At 39.3% G+C, this 15,303-nt stretch overlaps 1 protein-coding gene across 3 annotated transcripts in view; it reads right to left on the minus strand.

Annotated features, from left to right (window-relative positions):
- The window catches only part of LOC121957675 (collagen alpha-1(XIV) chain-like), a 211,820-nt gene that overhangs the window by 125,412 nt on the left and 71,105 nt on the right, over positions 1-15,303 (minus strand). For all 3 annotated transcript variants that reach the window (XM_042506398.2, XM_088090334.1, XM_088090332.1), the window contains exons 9-13: positions 13,095-13,259; positions 11,726-11,887; positions 11,197-11,366; positions 7,946-8,072; positions 5,117-5,262 (exon numbers count right to left, since the gene is read on the minus strand). In XM_042506398.2, coding sequence (XP_042362332.2) covers positions 5,117-5,262; positions 7,946-8,072; positions 11,197-11,366; positions 11,726-11,887; positions 13,095-13,259 — 770 coding nt within the window. The remainder of the gene's footprint in view (positions 1-5,116; positions 5,263-7,945; positions 8,073-11,196; positions 11,367-11,725; positions 11,888-13,094; positions 13,260-15,303) is intronic.

Genomic DNA, 15,303 nt, shown 5'->3' on the forward strand with positions numbered 1-15,303 from the left:
GATTAATCGTGGAGGACAAGTTCTCAAAAGTATGAGGCCCAAAATCGCGAAAAATCAGCACAAAATTTGAAATGGTCGACTTCCTGTAGGGTTTGGGCGGTGGGTCCTTGAGGCTTTTCTGTGGGTCTGGGCATGAGACATAAGTGTACAGATTTTCGTAAATGTAGGTTAAACTGAGCATTGGAGCTACACGTTAGGGGGTGCTGTGGAACTCCGTGAAACTTCTGTGCTGTTAATCATTTTACTCAGGAATTAAAAAACTTTTGAGTCGGCCTACTTCTCCTATAGCTGCCAACAGCCTGTCAAGATTCACATTTAGAGAAAGGGTGAAAATAAGCTCATGCGCTTGTGGCCCCGGGCCCCCAAAACATTACATCTGCCCCTGGTAATAATAATGAGAACTCAGCGTGAGCGGCTGGATGAGACACGGAGCAATGTGTCCTGGTGTTTCTAAATAATTCATCCAAAGTCTGATTAAACGAGAAAATAACACAAAGTAGTCTGTAGAAGTCTAAATAAGTCACTTTCCACCTCTGCAAATCTGGCTATTTCAGACACTGAACTAGTGCTTTCAGGAGAAGCTGCGCTCTCTTTGTCTGTCTCACTGCGCTGCTGTCGGACCATCAGCTGTTTGATCCGTGAAAATGAAATGCTGTGGCTGTCAAACACTCAGCTGTTCTAGAGTCAAAGTCGTTCACCTTTTAACATGATTATTCAACACTTCTGCCCTCGCTGTATTTTGGTGTGAGATTTTTCTCTGTGTCATGACAGGATGAGACGCATGGCAGATGCGTGTGAGTTGGCAGCCCCAGTGGGGAAAGGGTTAACAGAATTTTTAAATAACTGAAATACCCAACAACTTGCTGCTGGACATGTCCATGCTGGAGCGGACTGTCAGCATACATAAAATGAAGCTCAAAGTGCTTTACATTCAAGTGCTAAAAATTAAAACCTAATTATATACAGACAATTATATTTAAAAATAAATTTGAAAAATTAAAATAAAATACTTATACAGCACATGGATACCATAACTCTGAAAATAAATTGTAGACAGTACAGCCATATATTATTTAAATGCCTTGCTCTGTCTCTCAGTTGAATTTTGTATTACAGAGGTGAACTCTTTCTAAATAACTCATCATGGTCTGATTTCGTTTTCAGCAGGATGACTGCCTCCACAATAATACAGCTGCTAACACGATGGCCACAAACCAAGAACTTTACCATCTTTCACCTCCTGCCACACAAAAAAACGGATGTTTTATAAAACAAAATCTGGCAGAAAGGAGGCTCTGACAAATGTTTGTCCATCTGCTCTTCTTCTCTGATCATTCCATGAATAAATTGTTTTCCTTTTGGAGCCTGACGGAATAAGATGTACTGCCAAATTTCAAGAGTCATGCTTCATAACTGATGCAGAGTTTGAGACAGGGATCTGAGTGCCAACTTACAACATGCTGTCGACATGAACACGTGCATGTTTTAGAGTTACTCGACTGCTGTTGGAGCCTGAATTACATGGTTGTTATATCAGCAGCTTTCCTTTCCGTTGGAGTATATTTACATTTATTTTTGGCCTTGTTTCACCTTCCTGTACTGTTGATGTTCGCAAAAATAAAGCAGTATGATGCAGCATTTGGAGGCATGTTGGTTTGGCCCCGGTGATGTGATGCTCTCTATTACATACAAACACACAATAAAAGTTCAATTGCTGAAATGGACTGAAAACCTGTTAAACTGACAAAAAAGCCTTTTATAAGTCTGGAACTCAGTGGAGAGTTTTAAGTCTCATTATGGTTTGAAAAGAGAAACAAAGTCACTCCCCTTCTGATAGACAACCATGAGACATTATTTTGGAAAAAAAATATGTACAGTAGTTAATGAGAGACAAGTAATTTTTTGATCCTGTTTAAATTTTGCTGTTAATAACACATATGTTGTTTGTTCATTTACAAAACAAATTTGCAAATCAAGAAAGTCACAGCTTGTCGTGAAACTGTTGAGGTGTAAGACTGAAAATATGTTGTTCGAAAGACTGCCAGACTGTTAATTAGGACGAAACTTAACCATTCTTCCTGGTCTAAAACTTAACTTTCACCTACCAACATCTGCAAACAGCTCCTTTCATCCATTGATGTGATCTGATCAGCTGTGAATGGATCACAGATCAATGATCCACTTCATGAATGACAAGTACTGCAGAGGAGGAAGGAAACTCACACCCACTGTGGTTGTGTTCAGGGACCAGCAAAAACATCTGATTTTAGATTTTAAGTCCACAGAATGATGAGATGATTATATGATAATAATTAAAAAAAAAACAAAAAACTGAAAAAATCAAAAAGCCAGAGAGAAATGGCTATTCATGCACCCAAATCAAATAACAGGCTGACCTTCGCTATAATTTTTAAATGCTAATATCCACCTTTCATCTACATTTTTCAATATACGACTGTTTCACCTCATCTGCACATCCATCATCAAAATACCGCCAGTTAATCCAGCCTTTTGTTTCATTTGACTGGCTGCCTCTGTAAAGTTTGACACTGATGAGCAGTGCTCCTTTTGATGAAAAGTGGAGGATATTTAAATTTTTATGTTTGTCTAAAAACTACCAGGCATGTAGGCATGCAGATATATCTCTAACAATACATCTCCATGTAATCAGGGCCTAAATCAACAATCACTATCAAAATCTCCACTGAGACAAACATCAGGAGTTACATTAGCTACATTAGCTACTTTATCTCTGACTCTGTACCCTGAGACGAAAGTTGGTGCTTTTTGAGTCGAGGTTTTTGTTTCTGAAATTATGTGTTGGCTTGAGGAGAAGCAGCTCCTCTCTGAAAGAAACTCATTCTGTCACAAACACACTGAATTGTTGTCACTTTTGTTTTTCTATTGGCAGGAAAACAGTCGGTTTTAGGGACACGGGTCTTCAGAGCCCATTTTAGCCAAATCTCTCTGTAGCTGCTCACATCTTTCAGTCTCTCTCTTGGGTTCATTCAGTACTGAAGCCCACTGCTGCTCTACTGGACCACTGGTGGATGAAAGCACTGTTCTGAGTCAAACTGGACCGGATGTGACTCTGTTTTTGGCCCGTACGAGTCCCCACGTGGCCCGCGAGTGGAAGCCACACGAGCACGAGCCGGCCAGGCCCGGGCTGTGACGGCAGAGCCTCGAAGCCAGGCTCATCCTCGCCACTGGAAAGCATCCATCCTGATTCTGAATTCCTTCCTAGATTGTTTTTATTGCTTTCTGCCTGCGGGGGAATGTGACGGCAGACGTAATGAGGTCTGATGGGAGAGGGATACAGAAGACTGGCTGTGCCCTTCACACCTCTCCTCCACTTCCTCGTCTGTCTCATCTTCCTTGGCTGCTGAGTTCACCTGTCATGGACCCGCGTGTTTTAATCTTTGTTTTCCTGTTTTTTTTTTTGGTATGGTTTTGAACCTGTAAATACTGTTCTCACAGTGTGGCTGTCCAGAAGTTTCCTTTTTCAGTCAATATTCAGTTTTCTTCCCTCTCCCTCCAACACTAGCTGTTAGGGCTTTGCGACAAAACATATCATGTGACGAGATATATATCATCGGACAAAAAAAAAAAGCCTATTGTTTCATGCTGCGCTATATAGTATATCGTACGTATTAGAACGTATAGAGAAATTAGACTATATATTGTCTTAGATATTATATATTCATCCTGAATAAATGGTGTTTTTCCTTTTGCATTACAGTAAAGTTATGTACTTCTCTTAACACATCAGACACTTGTTTGAATACTTGCCTTTACCCATTTTCTCTACATTACTAATTTTAACTGATCAAAAATTGAGGCATTAATATTTACCAATAGTCATTCCTACAATATTTTCACATCGAAGAGGGGATTTGGTTAAAAAAAAAAAAACTTGTAATGTTTGGTCCTGTCTCCCAGTTTAGCGTTAATGAAGTGCTTTTTAGGAGATTTAAAAATATAAATCACTCAGCCCTACTAGATTGTTTATTTTGTTACCGTCATCTGATAATGCTTTGCGTCCACGTGGGCCAGGGGGCATCTACTCAATGCACGGCTTCAGTCCAAGACACTGACGCCAACTGGCCTACTCAAGACCAGGAGGACCGCGTACCTAAAAGATGGGCTTCTTCTGTCATTTGGACGGGTTTGGGTATGAAAAGTCAGACACAGCACCATTATGACTTGCAAATACTATTAATATCCGAACTGGAGAGCTGTTAGTTTGTTTCCAGCTGACAGAGAATAAATCATCACGTTTAACGGCGCTGCAGTAACAGTCTGACTTAATAAGTGGTAGCTGCAGTAGTGTGAGCAGATGAGGCTTTGAGTGTTTGTGTCTGCAGGGCTCAGATCGCGACTATTTATTCACATTTTGGCACCACGAAGCACCAGCGTGACTTAGAAAACTTTGCAATATGAACTGGAGAGCTGTTAGTTTCCAGCTTTCAGCAGATTAATCCTCTTACCAACGTTACAGTTTCACTTTTTGCTAACACAAATATCCATCTGTGGACTGTAACTTCACCAGCTCTCCTGCTCAAACTGCGCCCCCTGACAAGCAGCACTGGACTCAGCACAGGACGACAGACTTTGATCCAACCAGGCTGTCAGAGAGGAAATACTCCTCCTGAACTCAGTCACAAACTGACTGACTGAATAGATAAATAAGCAAGTTAAAGATTTATACAGAACATAGAAAATGAAAGGGGAGTTATTTTAAGTTTTCTTTCTTTGGTTGGTAGTAGGAGCAGCATGAAGGGGTCCCACAAGGACAGGGGCCGGGAGAGTCCAGTAAACTTAAGGAAAACACTGCTGTTCTGTTCAGATTTTTCGTTTCTTGTTCACTCAGCAAAGACTGGTCCTGCTCCAAACTGTAGAGCTGTTTTAATTTGTCTCCTGTAATCCTGCAGCTTTCTTTTCCTGCCTTCACACCCTAACACACACCCACACACACACACACACCCACACACACACACACACACACACACACACACACACACACACACACACACACACACACACACACACACACACACACACACACACAGACAGACAGACAGACAGACAGACAGACAGACAGACAGACACTCCATACCTCCTTCTCGTCTGCAGGGTCTCCCTCAGTCAGCGGAGCGTACAGGATCATGTATCCAGATGCGCCGGCGGCGATCCTCCAGCGGACCATCATGGTGCTGTGAGTGATATCGAACAACTCCAGGTCGTTCACCATGGGCAGCGCCACTGCAGCACACACACACACACACACACACACACACACACACACACACACACACACAGACGTCTTAAAAACACATCCATGTTTATACAATACACATTATACTGATCATATCGTCACAAATACAGCAGTCTGAGTTTTGACTTTCACAGCAAGTAAATCCGACAGCTTCTTTTAGGTTTTTTTTTTTTTTTTTTTTTTTTTTTACAAGACTTCCATCTTCAGTAAGTTCAAATAAATCTAAATGTCAGGAACAGTCTGGCCAGTGCTCAAGTTTTATTAAATCTGGTGTATTTCAGCTCGTCAGTGTCACCAGGTTACTTTCTGATCTCACTGCAAGAGAAAAAAAAAACAAAATCCAAAATTAAAGATCATTTTCTTTTACATTTCATTTACTAATTAAACTGTTCAGGTGGGATTTTAAGAAATTCGCATAAATAAAACTGCATAAGTTTAAGGTGCAATTAATCCTGTAATTTAAAATATTAAAAGTCCAAATCATCTTGAAAAGCCAAACTTCGTCAACTCTTCACTTGTCACTTTAATATGTTTTGTTCTTCTGTTTTACATCCTGTGTTTTCTGAGAGGCGCTCACACACAAAGAGCACCACGCCTCCACATCTCTCAGCGCTTAGTGTCACGTCTCATTTGTTGCCTGAGAGAGACGGTGCAGCTCAACCAGCAGTGGCAGCTAATGAAAGCAGCCAAACCCCATTAACTTTGGGACAAGGTCGACTTGCAACTTAGCATTCATCCTCCACAGACGGGGAGGAATTCCCCGTCATTCATCAGCGCGCGCCGGGCTGCGAGAGGCCGGAGAATCCCGGCAGGCTGCGGTTCAGTGTTTCAGACCTCGTGACGGGGCCTCGGGCAACACAACCAGAATTAGAGCTCACCACAGGCGTCCTGTCAGAGGTGGAGGATCGGGGATCGAATGCATAATGGAACACCTGTGAAGCTGCTGTGGCCCAAATTCGTGAGATATATGTGCAGGTCGATCAGTGTTTCTGTCGAAATGCTACTAAACCAGCTATGAATGTGTTCTCTTGAAGCGAGTGTCCTCATTATGTGCTGTTCCTTTTTATTCTTCTTTATATATATTCAGAGCATAGGCTTATTCAAATATTGTTCAAAGAAAGGCGTATTTATTATTTAGCAAATATAAAATAACAAAGCAATTCAGAGAGCTCTATGTTCTAATAAAGTATCGGCTGGGTTTATTCTGCTGTTTTCATTCCAGTTGTTTATTTTCCTCCTGTTGATACTTGATCGTAGAGATAGTATGGAGGCAAATATTCACCAGTGTGATGAAAAACAAAACATCCTGTGTGGAGAGACTTTCTTAAAATAATGGGTTGGTATCTCAAAATAAATTCTTTCTCAAAATAATGACTTTTTTTTACTTTCTGTACAGTTCTCATAAGAAATGGTAGTTTGTACTAGACGTACTAAGCATATTTTTGGATAAATAGATTTGAACGGATGTTTTTGATATTGTAACTTGGACCCCCATTACTTCAATTCATCAAGAATTTTCTCCATTTTTTGATTCTTCATTCACAGTGAAGGTATAAGAGGAAAACAACGTCTTCTTCACTGTGTAACTTGAAGTACTCTTACAGCATCCTAGAATAATGGGAAATGATAACAAGTCATTATTTTGAGATACTTCATCATTATTTCAATAAAGCTTCTCTTTATAATGACTTACGGGACCTTTTTTTCATCACTCTGGTGCAAATGGGCTTCCATACTCTTGGGATTTTTTGAAAGGTTCCAAAAATGTAAAAATTTGGGAAATTATTATGCAGATAGGGAAAGTGGGCTCATTAAACCAGCAAAGTTGCAGCTCCAGTTTACATCCATGTCTGTCCACACTCATGAAGCCATGACAGCTGACAATAAATCCAATATGGATGTTTCCAGAAGAAGATGCAGCAATTTCTAAAACATAGATGCTTCAAGTTTCAAGGTTTAAGCTTGAAAAACTTGAAGCTTCCACGTTTTAGAATTAGTGTCGACATCTTTTTCGTTTGAGAATTTCCTTTCATACAGATAGGATCTATACTTTTGACGTTTCAATTTGGACACCCAAGATTAGTTTCAACTATTCAGTATCAGACCAAATGTGTCCCCTTCTGTCCCTGATATGACATTATCTAATGGACCGAAAAAATATGTTTTTGAGCAACATCATGATGTCACTTTTTGGACATAAAATCTCCTAACTTCATTATTTTATCCCATTAGACATTTGTCTGAAATTTTGTCATAGTGAGGATATAAAGTCTTGCGTTATGGACAAAAACATGTTCTTTAAGCTCACAGTGGCCATTGACCACCAAATCCTAACTGAGTCCAAGGAAACATTTGTGCCAAAATTGAAGAAAAAAACACAAAAGGTGTTTTTGTGATATCACTTTCACGAGAGTGAGATAAACAAGGATACAATGACCTTGAAATTTGACCACCAAACCGTAATGACTTCATCCTGAAGTCCAGGTGGATGTTGGGACCAAATTTGAAGAAATTCTGTTTGTTTGTTTGTTTGTTTGTTTGTCCCGTTTGTCTTTAGGTTGTTTTAACCACAGACCTTATTCAAGGCTTCTAACCAAAGCCCATTCAGGTTAACCCACTGACCCCCCTCCAACATGTCCTCGTTGTATCCTTGTCAACATATGTACTTACATGTGGTGGCGCTTCCTCTCAGGGCCTCGCTGGCAGAGCTGCGGTAGACGGCGAAAACGGCCACCTGGTACTCAGTCAGAGAGTTCAGGTAGCTCAGCTCCACACTGTTGTCTGTCCCGAGGACCACCTGAGGGAGAGATCATAGCGAGGGGTTAATCCTGGACACGACAGCACCGCTCTACACTCTAAAATGAAAATCTTCCAGAGTTATTATTATTTTGTAATTTTTTGAATCATTGAACAGTGTCATCCAGGAATGAAAAACCAGAGTTAAGTTAAGTTTGTTTGTCGTGTTCATTACTGTGAGTCATCTGAGCTGTGTGCTCAGGGAGCTAAATCTCTGATAGCATTATTATTTTAAGAAAGACTTTAATTAGCTCTGATTTGGTGCTCTTTGCAGCAGACTGCAGCACTTTGTACGTCAAAAAGAATTGAAATATCCAAAAGGCCTCTGTTTATTAGGCAGCCTCGTACTGCACGGTCGAAAATGCACCACATGTTGCTGTAGGCATTCAGCTCGTCTCCAAAGAGATTTAAATTGAGTGTAACTGGATCAGATTAGCTTTGATGAAACCTCAGCCTTCCTTGTGGGGAAACTGGGCCGTTCCAGCTTCAAGTTGTAATAAACATCAAAGGGAAACTGGATAAAAATAAGAGGGAACTGTATAAACATAAATATCAACGCTGAAAAATTACAGTACTGCGTGGATGTTTAGTTATAAAGGTGGAGAGACTTCATACCAACTTTTAATCAATCTGCTGCACAGGTCGTCAAACGGCTGAGGACGCTGCACTTAAGTCATCGGGGAAACCCCTGCAGAACGTATTCGGCTGCCAGTTTATCAGGGACACCTCGCTGCGACTAAGGCCTGGGACTCACTGCCTGCGTGAGCAGCGTGTGAGCGTCTCAGAACCTGCTGGGTTTTTGGTGGTTGTCGGCAGAATAAGACAGTGTAAATGGTGTTTTGATAATCATACTGACTTAATACCACCTTTAACGACAGTTTCAATATCTTTATCTGTGACAGAGAGGCAGAAATAAAAATGTATCTGTTTTCCCCAAACTTTTCTGTTTTCGTTTCAAAATGAAGCCCTCTGACAACATCTCTGTCGACAGAATCCCATCAGTTGTTGACTTAAGGCATTTTATTGTGAAACAGTAGAAAAGGTGATACTGTTGACCACTTCTAAGTGAAAGCTAAAACATTCCTTTTTTACTTTACCTACTCCACCCGATAATGACTGTTAGCTTATTTTAACTCATTTAAAAAATTTTTTTTCTTTGCACCTCTTGTCTGCACTTTTGCTATATTTAATAGTGTTTTTTTTAAATAATTCAGTAACTGACCTTTTATATCTCATCTCTGTTATTATATTTTATTGCTCTGTAAAGCACTTTGAATTGCCCTGTTGTATGAAATGTGCTAATGCCTTGCCTTGTAGATTTGCACTACTGTCCCCATTTTCAATTCATTTTTTAAAATTCTTACAATATTTATTTATATATAATTAATTAATTACTTTGGGGAGGTGTTACTTACGAATCAGGTATTTATTATTTTTATTGTTTCTTTATTGTCTATTGCATTTTTTTTCAATTATTTTATTGTTAGTGCAGTTTCTGCCCCACTGAATTTATTATTATGTACATGTAACTGCTCATGCAATTGATTTCTATTGATATTATTAATAACTGTTACTCTTTTTCTAACCGTTTGATTACAACATTGTACATAATGGAGCAGAAACATGAGTGGAAGGTAAATTGTATTTTTCCCAACTGCATTAGTGATTTATTGCATTCTGTATGACTTTTAATTCCCCTAAAAAGACCTTGAGTAAAAAAAAAAGTGTAGTGCGCCCTACCATAAATCAGGCTAATGGCTGTTTCATTAAGGTAGCAGAATATATTTTACCACAGCAGAAAGAGGCGCTGGGTTTTATGAACGCCTGATTGCAAATTCTGCAGAATCGTTGCCATTAATGTTGCATATCACTTTGAGAAATGAATTTAACTCGCCAAATTGACCTTAAACGGTTTTGTTGAGCAGCCTTAATTAAAATGCAGCCATTACATCAGTATCTCAGCATTTTATTTACCCTCTGCTGGGAAATCAGGAGCAAAGTCCCACCAATTAAGGTGACAAAAGGAAAACCCCTCATCATTGATAAGGAGGCAGAGAAACAGATGAACCACTTAATAACCAGTGGATTGGATTAATTTAAATTATGAAAGACAACTTCAGCGAAAGCCTGTATTCACAGGTACCATTAACAACCAACAGCAAGATGTATGAGGAGTCAGCACCAAAGAACAGGCTGAAAAAAAAATCATGATCAACTATTTTTCATCCACATCCACACATCACATCACACATCATCATCTTAAAGGTTATGTAAGTCAATAAACCACAATAACTGATAAAAGCACTAAGACTGTGTCATTCAAGACAATAATACAAAATATGATATTTACAAAATAAATGAACAAAACACGATCAAATTTTTTTCTAAAATGTGGATACATAAAAAATATATCTTAACACTCATATATTTAGTTTTAGAAATATGCTCATTTTAGGAGCAGAGTGCAAATGTGCTGTGATGGATTCATCATTCATTTCTATAGCACAGCCTCACATGTTTGCACCGCAGGTAACGTCGCACAATGAGGTCATTATGATCAACAACATGATTAAAAACAAGAGGAAATCAAAAGCCTTCTGCTTTCTCCCAGGGAAAGACCAGAAAATATTACATTCACACGGCACGTAAGGTAATGTGTTTTTTTTATTTTCATTTTCGATCGATATGTGTACAGGATTTTTGTTATCTCCCATGGCCATTATAAGAAATTGCTAATATAATTACAGCTTTGTGATTGTTTATATGTTTTTTTTGATTGTTTTTATGGTTTAGTTATACCATATATTAACATACCTTTTTAGTCATTCTTTGTGGTAACTTTTTTTTGATATACTTTGATTTTGTATATTTTTGTTCATGTTGTCTGTAACTTTTGTTGCTGCCTGTCTTGGCCAAGACACTTTTGAAAAAGAGGTTTTTAAGAGATTTTTTCTGGCTAAATAAAGGCTAAATAATATGAATAAAAAAGTATCATAAAGTAATGACAGGAGGCCTTAATTTTCTGCTGCAAAAGAATGAATGCTACTATGGTTCTTTTATTGCTTATAACTGTGATTTTAGATCCTATTTCCACTAAAATGGTTAAAAAATAATAATCCAGGTACCTTTTCCTCTGGCTTTCCTCCGCTCGCTGGGTAAAACACCACACGGTATTTCTCCACCTGGCCCGGCGCGTGGGTCCAGCTCACCCGGAAACTGCGAGCTGTGATGTCAGATGTCACCAGGTTGCTAGGTGGCGCCACAGAGGTGGGCGGGGGGGCAGGCTGTCCTCCCCCTGGAACAGAAGAGAAGCACACGCTGCATTTTCTCCATGTTGGGTTCACGTAAAAACTGTCCGAGCAAATGGCGACAAAGACGGTTCACACCTGCTGAATCATTTTATGTGCAAACTTCAAAACTTGTTTTTCTGAATCAAAAAGTGTCACACTGTTAAATGTTTACCTGCTTTATTAAGCAGTGTGTGTGTATGTACATTTCATGAGGGCGGCGGTACGTCTGGCTACATTATATTAGATGGGGACTGAGTTTTTATTGCTTTGGGATCTCCTGCAGTCATAATTATGACCGGCGGCACAAACAGAGTAATCGCAGTCCGAGCTGTCTGTCCTGTCGTGCGACTCGGCTGAGACCAACCTTTGATCTGCTTGTCGAGCTGCTCCACTCGGTCGCAGACCGTCTTGGTGAGGCCCTCCACGATGTCGCTCATCACGCTGAAGTCCGCCACATTGTAGACATGAGTTTCCTCGGGAGGAGAGGCGATGGCCCGCAGCTCGTTCTCATCTGCGTTTTTCACACCTGAAGACATGAGAGTGTGATGAGATTGACAGGAAGTGGTAACTTTAAACAGGTTTCGACCAGACAGGGGCGAGTCAAAAGCCCCTTTCAAGTAAAGTACAGTGAAACTTTTTTTTTCTAGAATGAAACTGGTTTCTCCATCAACATCTGTTACTCGAAAATAGTGCAAATTCATAAATGGAGAAAACGTGCTACCGGGGTTTAAAAAGTCACTGCTGCTTATTTAGTTTATTTAGTTTAGTTTTACTTTCTAGTTTGAAACATTTATCTGATACATTTCATGAAGTAATGCATCAGTCTGGTCTCCTCTCCATTATATTCAAATAATTCTAAAGACAAAGTTGACAATGCCTGATTTTCAAGGTATATGAATTCAAGTACTTCAAGCACCTCAAGCACCTTGTACAGTCCCTGATTAAAGGTGTTTTAAATAGGGTTTTAATGTACATGACATGCATATGAATATAAAGACATTCATTCACCTAAAGGGGACACATTTGTCAAAATCTGAAACGTGCCTTCCCCAAAATAGTTTTTAAATTAAGAACAATATTTTCCCAAACTCCAAAACTGCTTTTTATACTTAATTTTCAAATGAATTTGAATGAACATGTCAAACTGAATTGACCCGAGTGCTGAGTACAACGACTGAAAGTCATTTTTCAGGAGTCCTCTCATCACCTTCTGCTGTCTGTGTGCTTTGCCAAAAGCAACCTGACTTCAAAGAAATCCTGAAAGGTTAAAAAATGTCTCTCTAATGAAGGTTTACAAACTAAAATCCGTCAAATGAACAGAAATTTGGCATTTCATGTAAGGACAGTAACAAATATTTTCCCTGCCTACTGTTTTCCACAGCACAACATAAGATTTAAGATTGATTTCATTCCTTGGAGGCGTTTTAGTTTATTTCAGTACAGCATCAAAATCAACTTGTGGAGACTTGTTATTCATCAAAATGAACATTTATTCACCTTTATGAAGAAAAACATAAATAAGGTCAAGATTTTGTTTGTGATTTAAAGCATCAATCTGTAAAGACAGCAGGTCTAAGGAAAATTAAAGAGCAACGTCTTCCAAATATGCTGCAGATATTTGCAGTCAGGTGACAGGTCTTTGGAATATTTTGCATCAGTTGAATCTTAGACAGTGTTTTTGTTTTGTATTAGTGTCTGTCTGGGCTGTCAGTCTCGGTGCAGGTGTGGCTCACCGATGGCAAACAGCTCAATCCCAGCATCCCTCAGGCTCTGTGCGGGCGGTATCACATCATCCTGGGACTTCCCGTCCGTGATGAGGATGCCTATCTTGGGAACGCCGGGCCTGGATCCAGACTCGGTTTTAAAGCTGTTCTCCAGGATGAAGGTCAGAGCCAGACCTGGTCAGACACACAGACAGAAACACAGTGAATACAGCGTGACACAGACACTATTACAGTGCCAACTCCTGAAAAAACGTCCACAACTACAATACTACAAGTGTTTATGCTCCTGTTCTTTATACAGATGTCATCTATTTAAAATACTTTTTGAGGTTGCAGGGAGAATTTTAATCCTAACATGAGAAAACTCTAGTAAAGACTTACTTTGTGAATGCTTATTTTAAGGTTTTATGGTTAAGTTTGCAGCCTATAAGGTGAAACTATGCCACACATCTTCTGTGTGCAGAAAACAAACAAGTAAAACCACATTTTTTAAGATAAAAAGTTTTTAATAACAATAATAATAAACTTTATTTATAGAGCACTTTTCATACAAGGACTTTTTATTTTTATGCTAATACTTTATCTTGTAGCACTTTGAGATTTGTTCCAAATGTAAAGTGATAAATAAAATCTATTCTATCTATTCTTATTATTAAAAATCTCATATCTCCCCAAATCAGTGAAGTGTAATGCAGTTTTAAAAAGATTTTACTTTTGTGAAATGCTCCTCCAAAAGTGGGGTTACAATGCCAAAGTCATGACGAACGCTAAATGCAAAGCAGAAGTGAGCCATGATGTAACATCAAGTGTGTTTTAAATCTCTGAAATCAATCACAGTGTGCAGCAGTCTGGAAAATAAGACATTTTTTGCATGTTCCCTCTCCGTGTTTTGACACGCTGCGTCCGTCATTTGTTGGACAAGGTGACACCTACTGTTTAAGATGACAGTCATCTGAACATTAGAGCCACTTAAAGAACAGCTGCGATGGCGGGTTAATCTGCGGCTGACAGTATGATTGCTCTTTCTGTTCCCCTCTGAGGTGGAGTAAGGACAGCTGAAATGACTTGTGGCGTCCTGGCTCAAAGACTTCACCAACATGATGGGTTTGAAGTGTCGTTAATAGCTCGACAAGTGTTCAGTCTAATGAGTCTGTTCACATAATGAGCAGCTAAGTTCTGTTGGCTCCAATAATGACGACGCTCTTATTTTATGTCTGTTTTAAGCCCCGCTGGCTTCTTGTTCATTAATTCAGCCTGTTGACCAAAACACTCTCAAGTAACTGTGACTGTTTATTAACAGTCGATACAAAGTTGGTTAAATGTTGGATACTGATCCGCTTATCTGACTCTTGTCACTCTGCAGGTTCACCGGCTGTCGTGAACCTGCACTGACGCACTGTTCATCCCAACGACTACAGAAACTTCTGGTAAATAAAATACACTAAAGGGATCGATTTTTCTGTTTAATATGCTGAATTCTGTTGTGCGCTGAAACAGTAAGAAATTCTTTTTAGCTTTGTGTCAATGAATTTTTCAGATGAACATACATATTGCATATTGATTTAGAAATCTAGCGTAAACAAGTGCATCAGTAGGCAGGTTTCCATTGACCCTAAAATTGCACAAACTAAAATTTTAAAAAAAAATTCCAAATGCAAACATGTCAATTTAGAAAAAAACCCTCCCATTTGTCATGTAAAAAGTTTTTACACTTGCATGAGGTTAGGCAATTCAAAAAAGCTACATTTTGCAGAAAATCTGCAATGAAAACACTTTTTAGTCTTTTCTAGGTCTGGTGATGCAGCAGGAGCTACAAGAGCTGTTATTGCATCACATAACTCTGAGAAAGTCGAGCGGATCATCCGGAAGTTTTGAATCCACAATTCCTCTGTGAAATCGTGGACTATCAGCTCCCAGAAATCCCTCATACATGGCCGCTCCCACGTATAAGGGGCTCACCTTAACATTATCGCTCACATAAGACACCTACGTGGCCTTGGATTGGAAATAATGACAGCTAGTGCGGTGGTTGCAATAGAAATAAAGCTGCTAATGTTATGAATATCCATCACCATGGTTACTGGGATGTTATCACCAGAGGAGAAGTGGCAGACGTGTTCATTTAACAATTGTGTTTTATCGCCATTTCGAAAAATACCGCTTAAGTTTTGTGCAAATCTGTCATGAAATCATGAAATGAAACCTTGTCTATCGAAGT

This window comes from Plectropomus leopardus, chromosome 17, assembly GCF_026936395.1.
Source record: "Plectropomus leopardus strain MGB_pleo_1.0 chromosome 17, ASM2693639v1, whole genome shotgun sequence".
Taxonomy (NCBI): Eukaryota; Metazoa; Chordata; class Actinopteri; order Perciformes; family Serranidae; genus Plectropomus; species Plectropomus leopardus.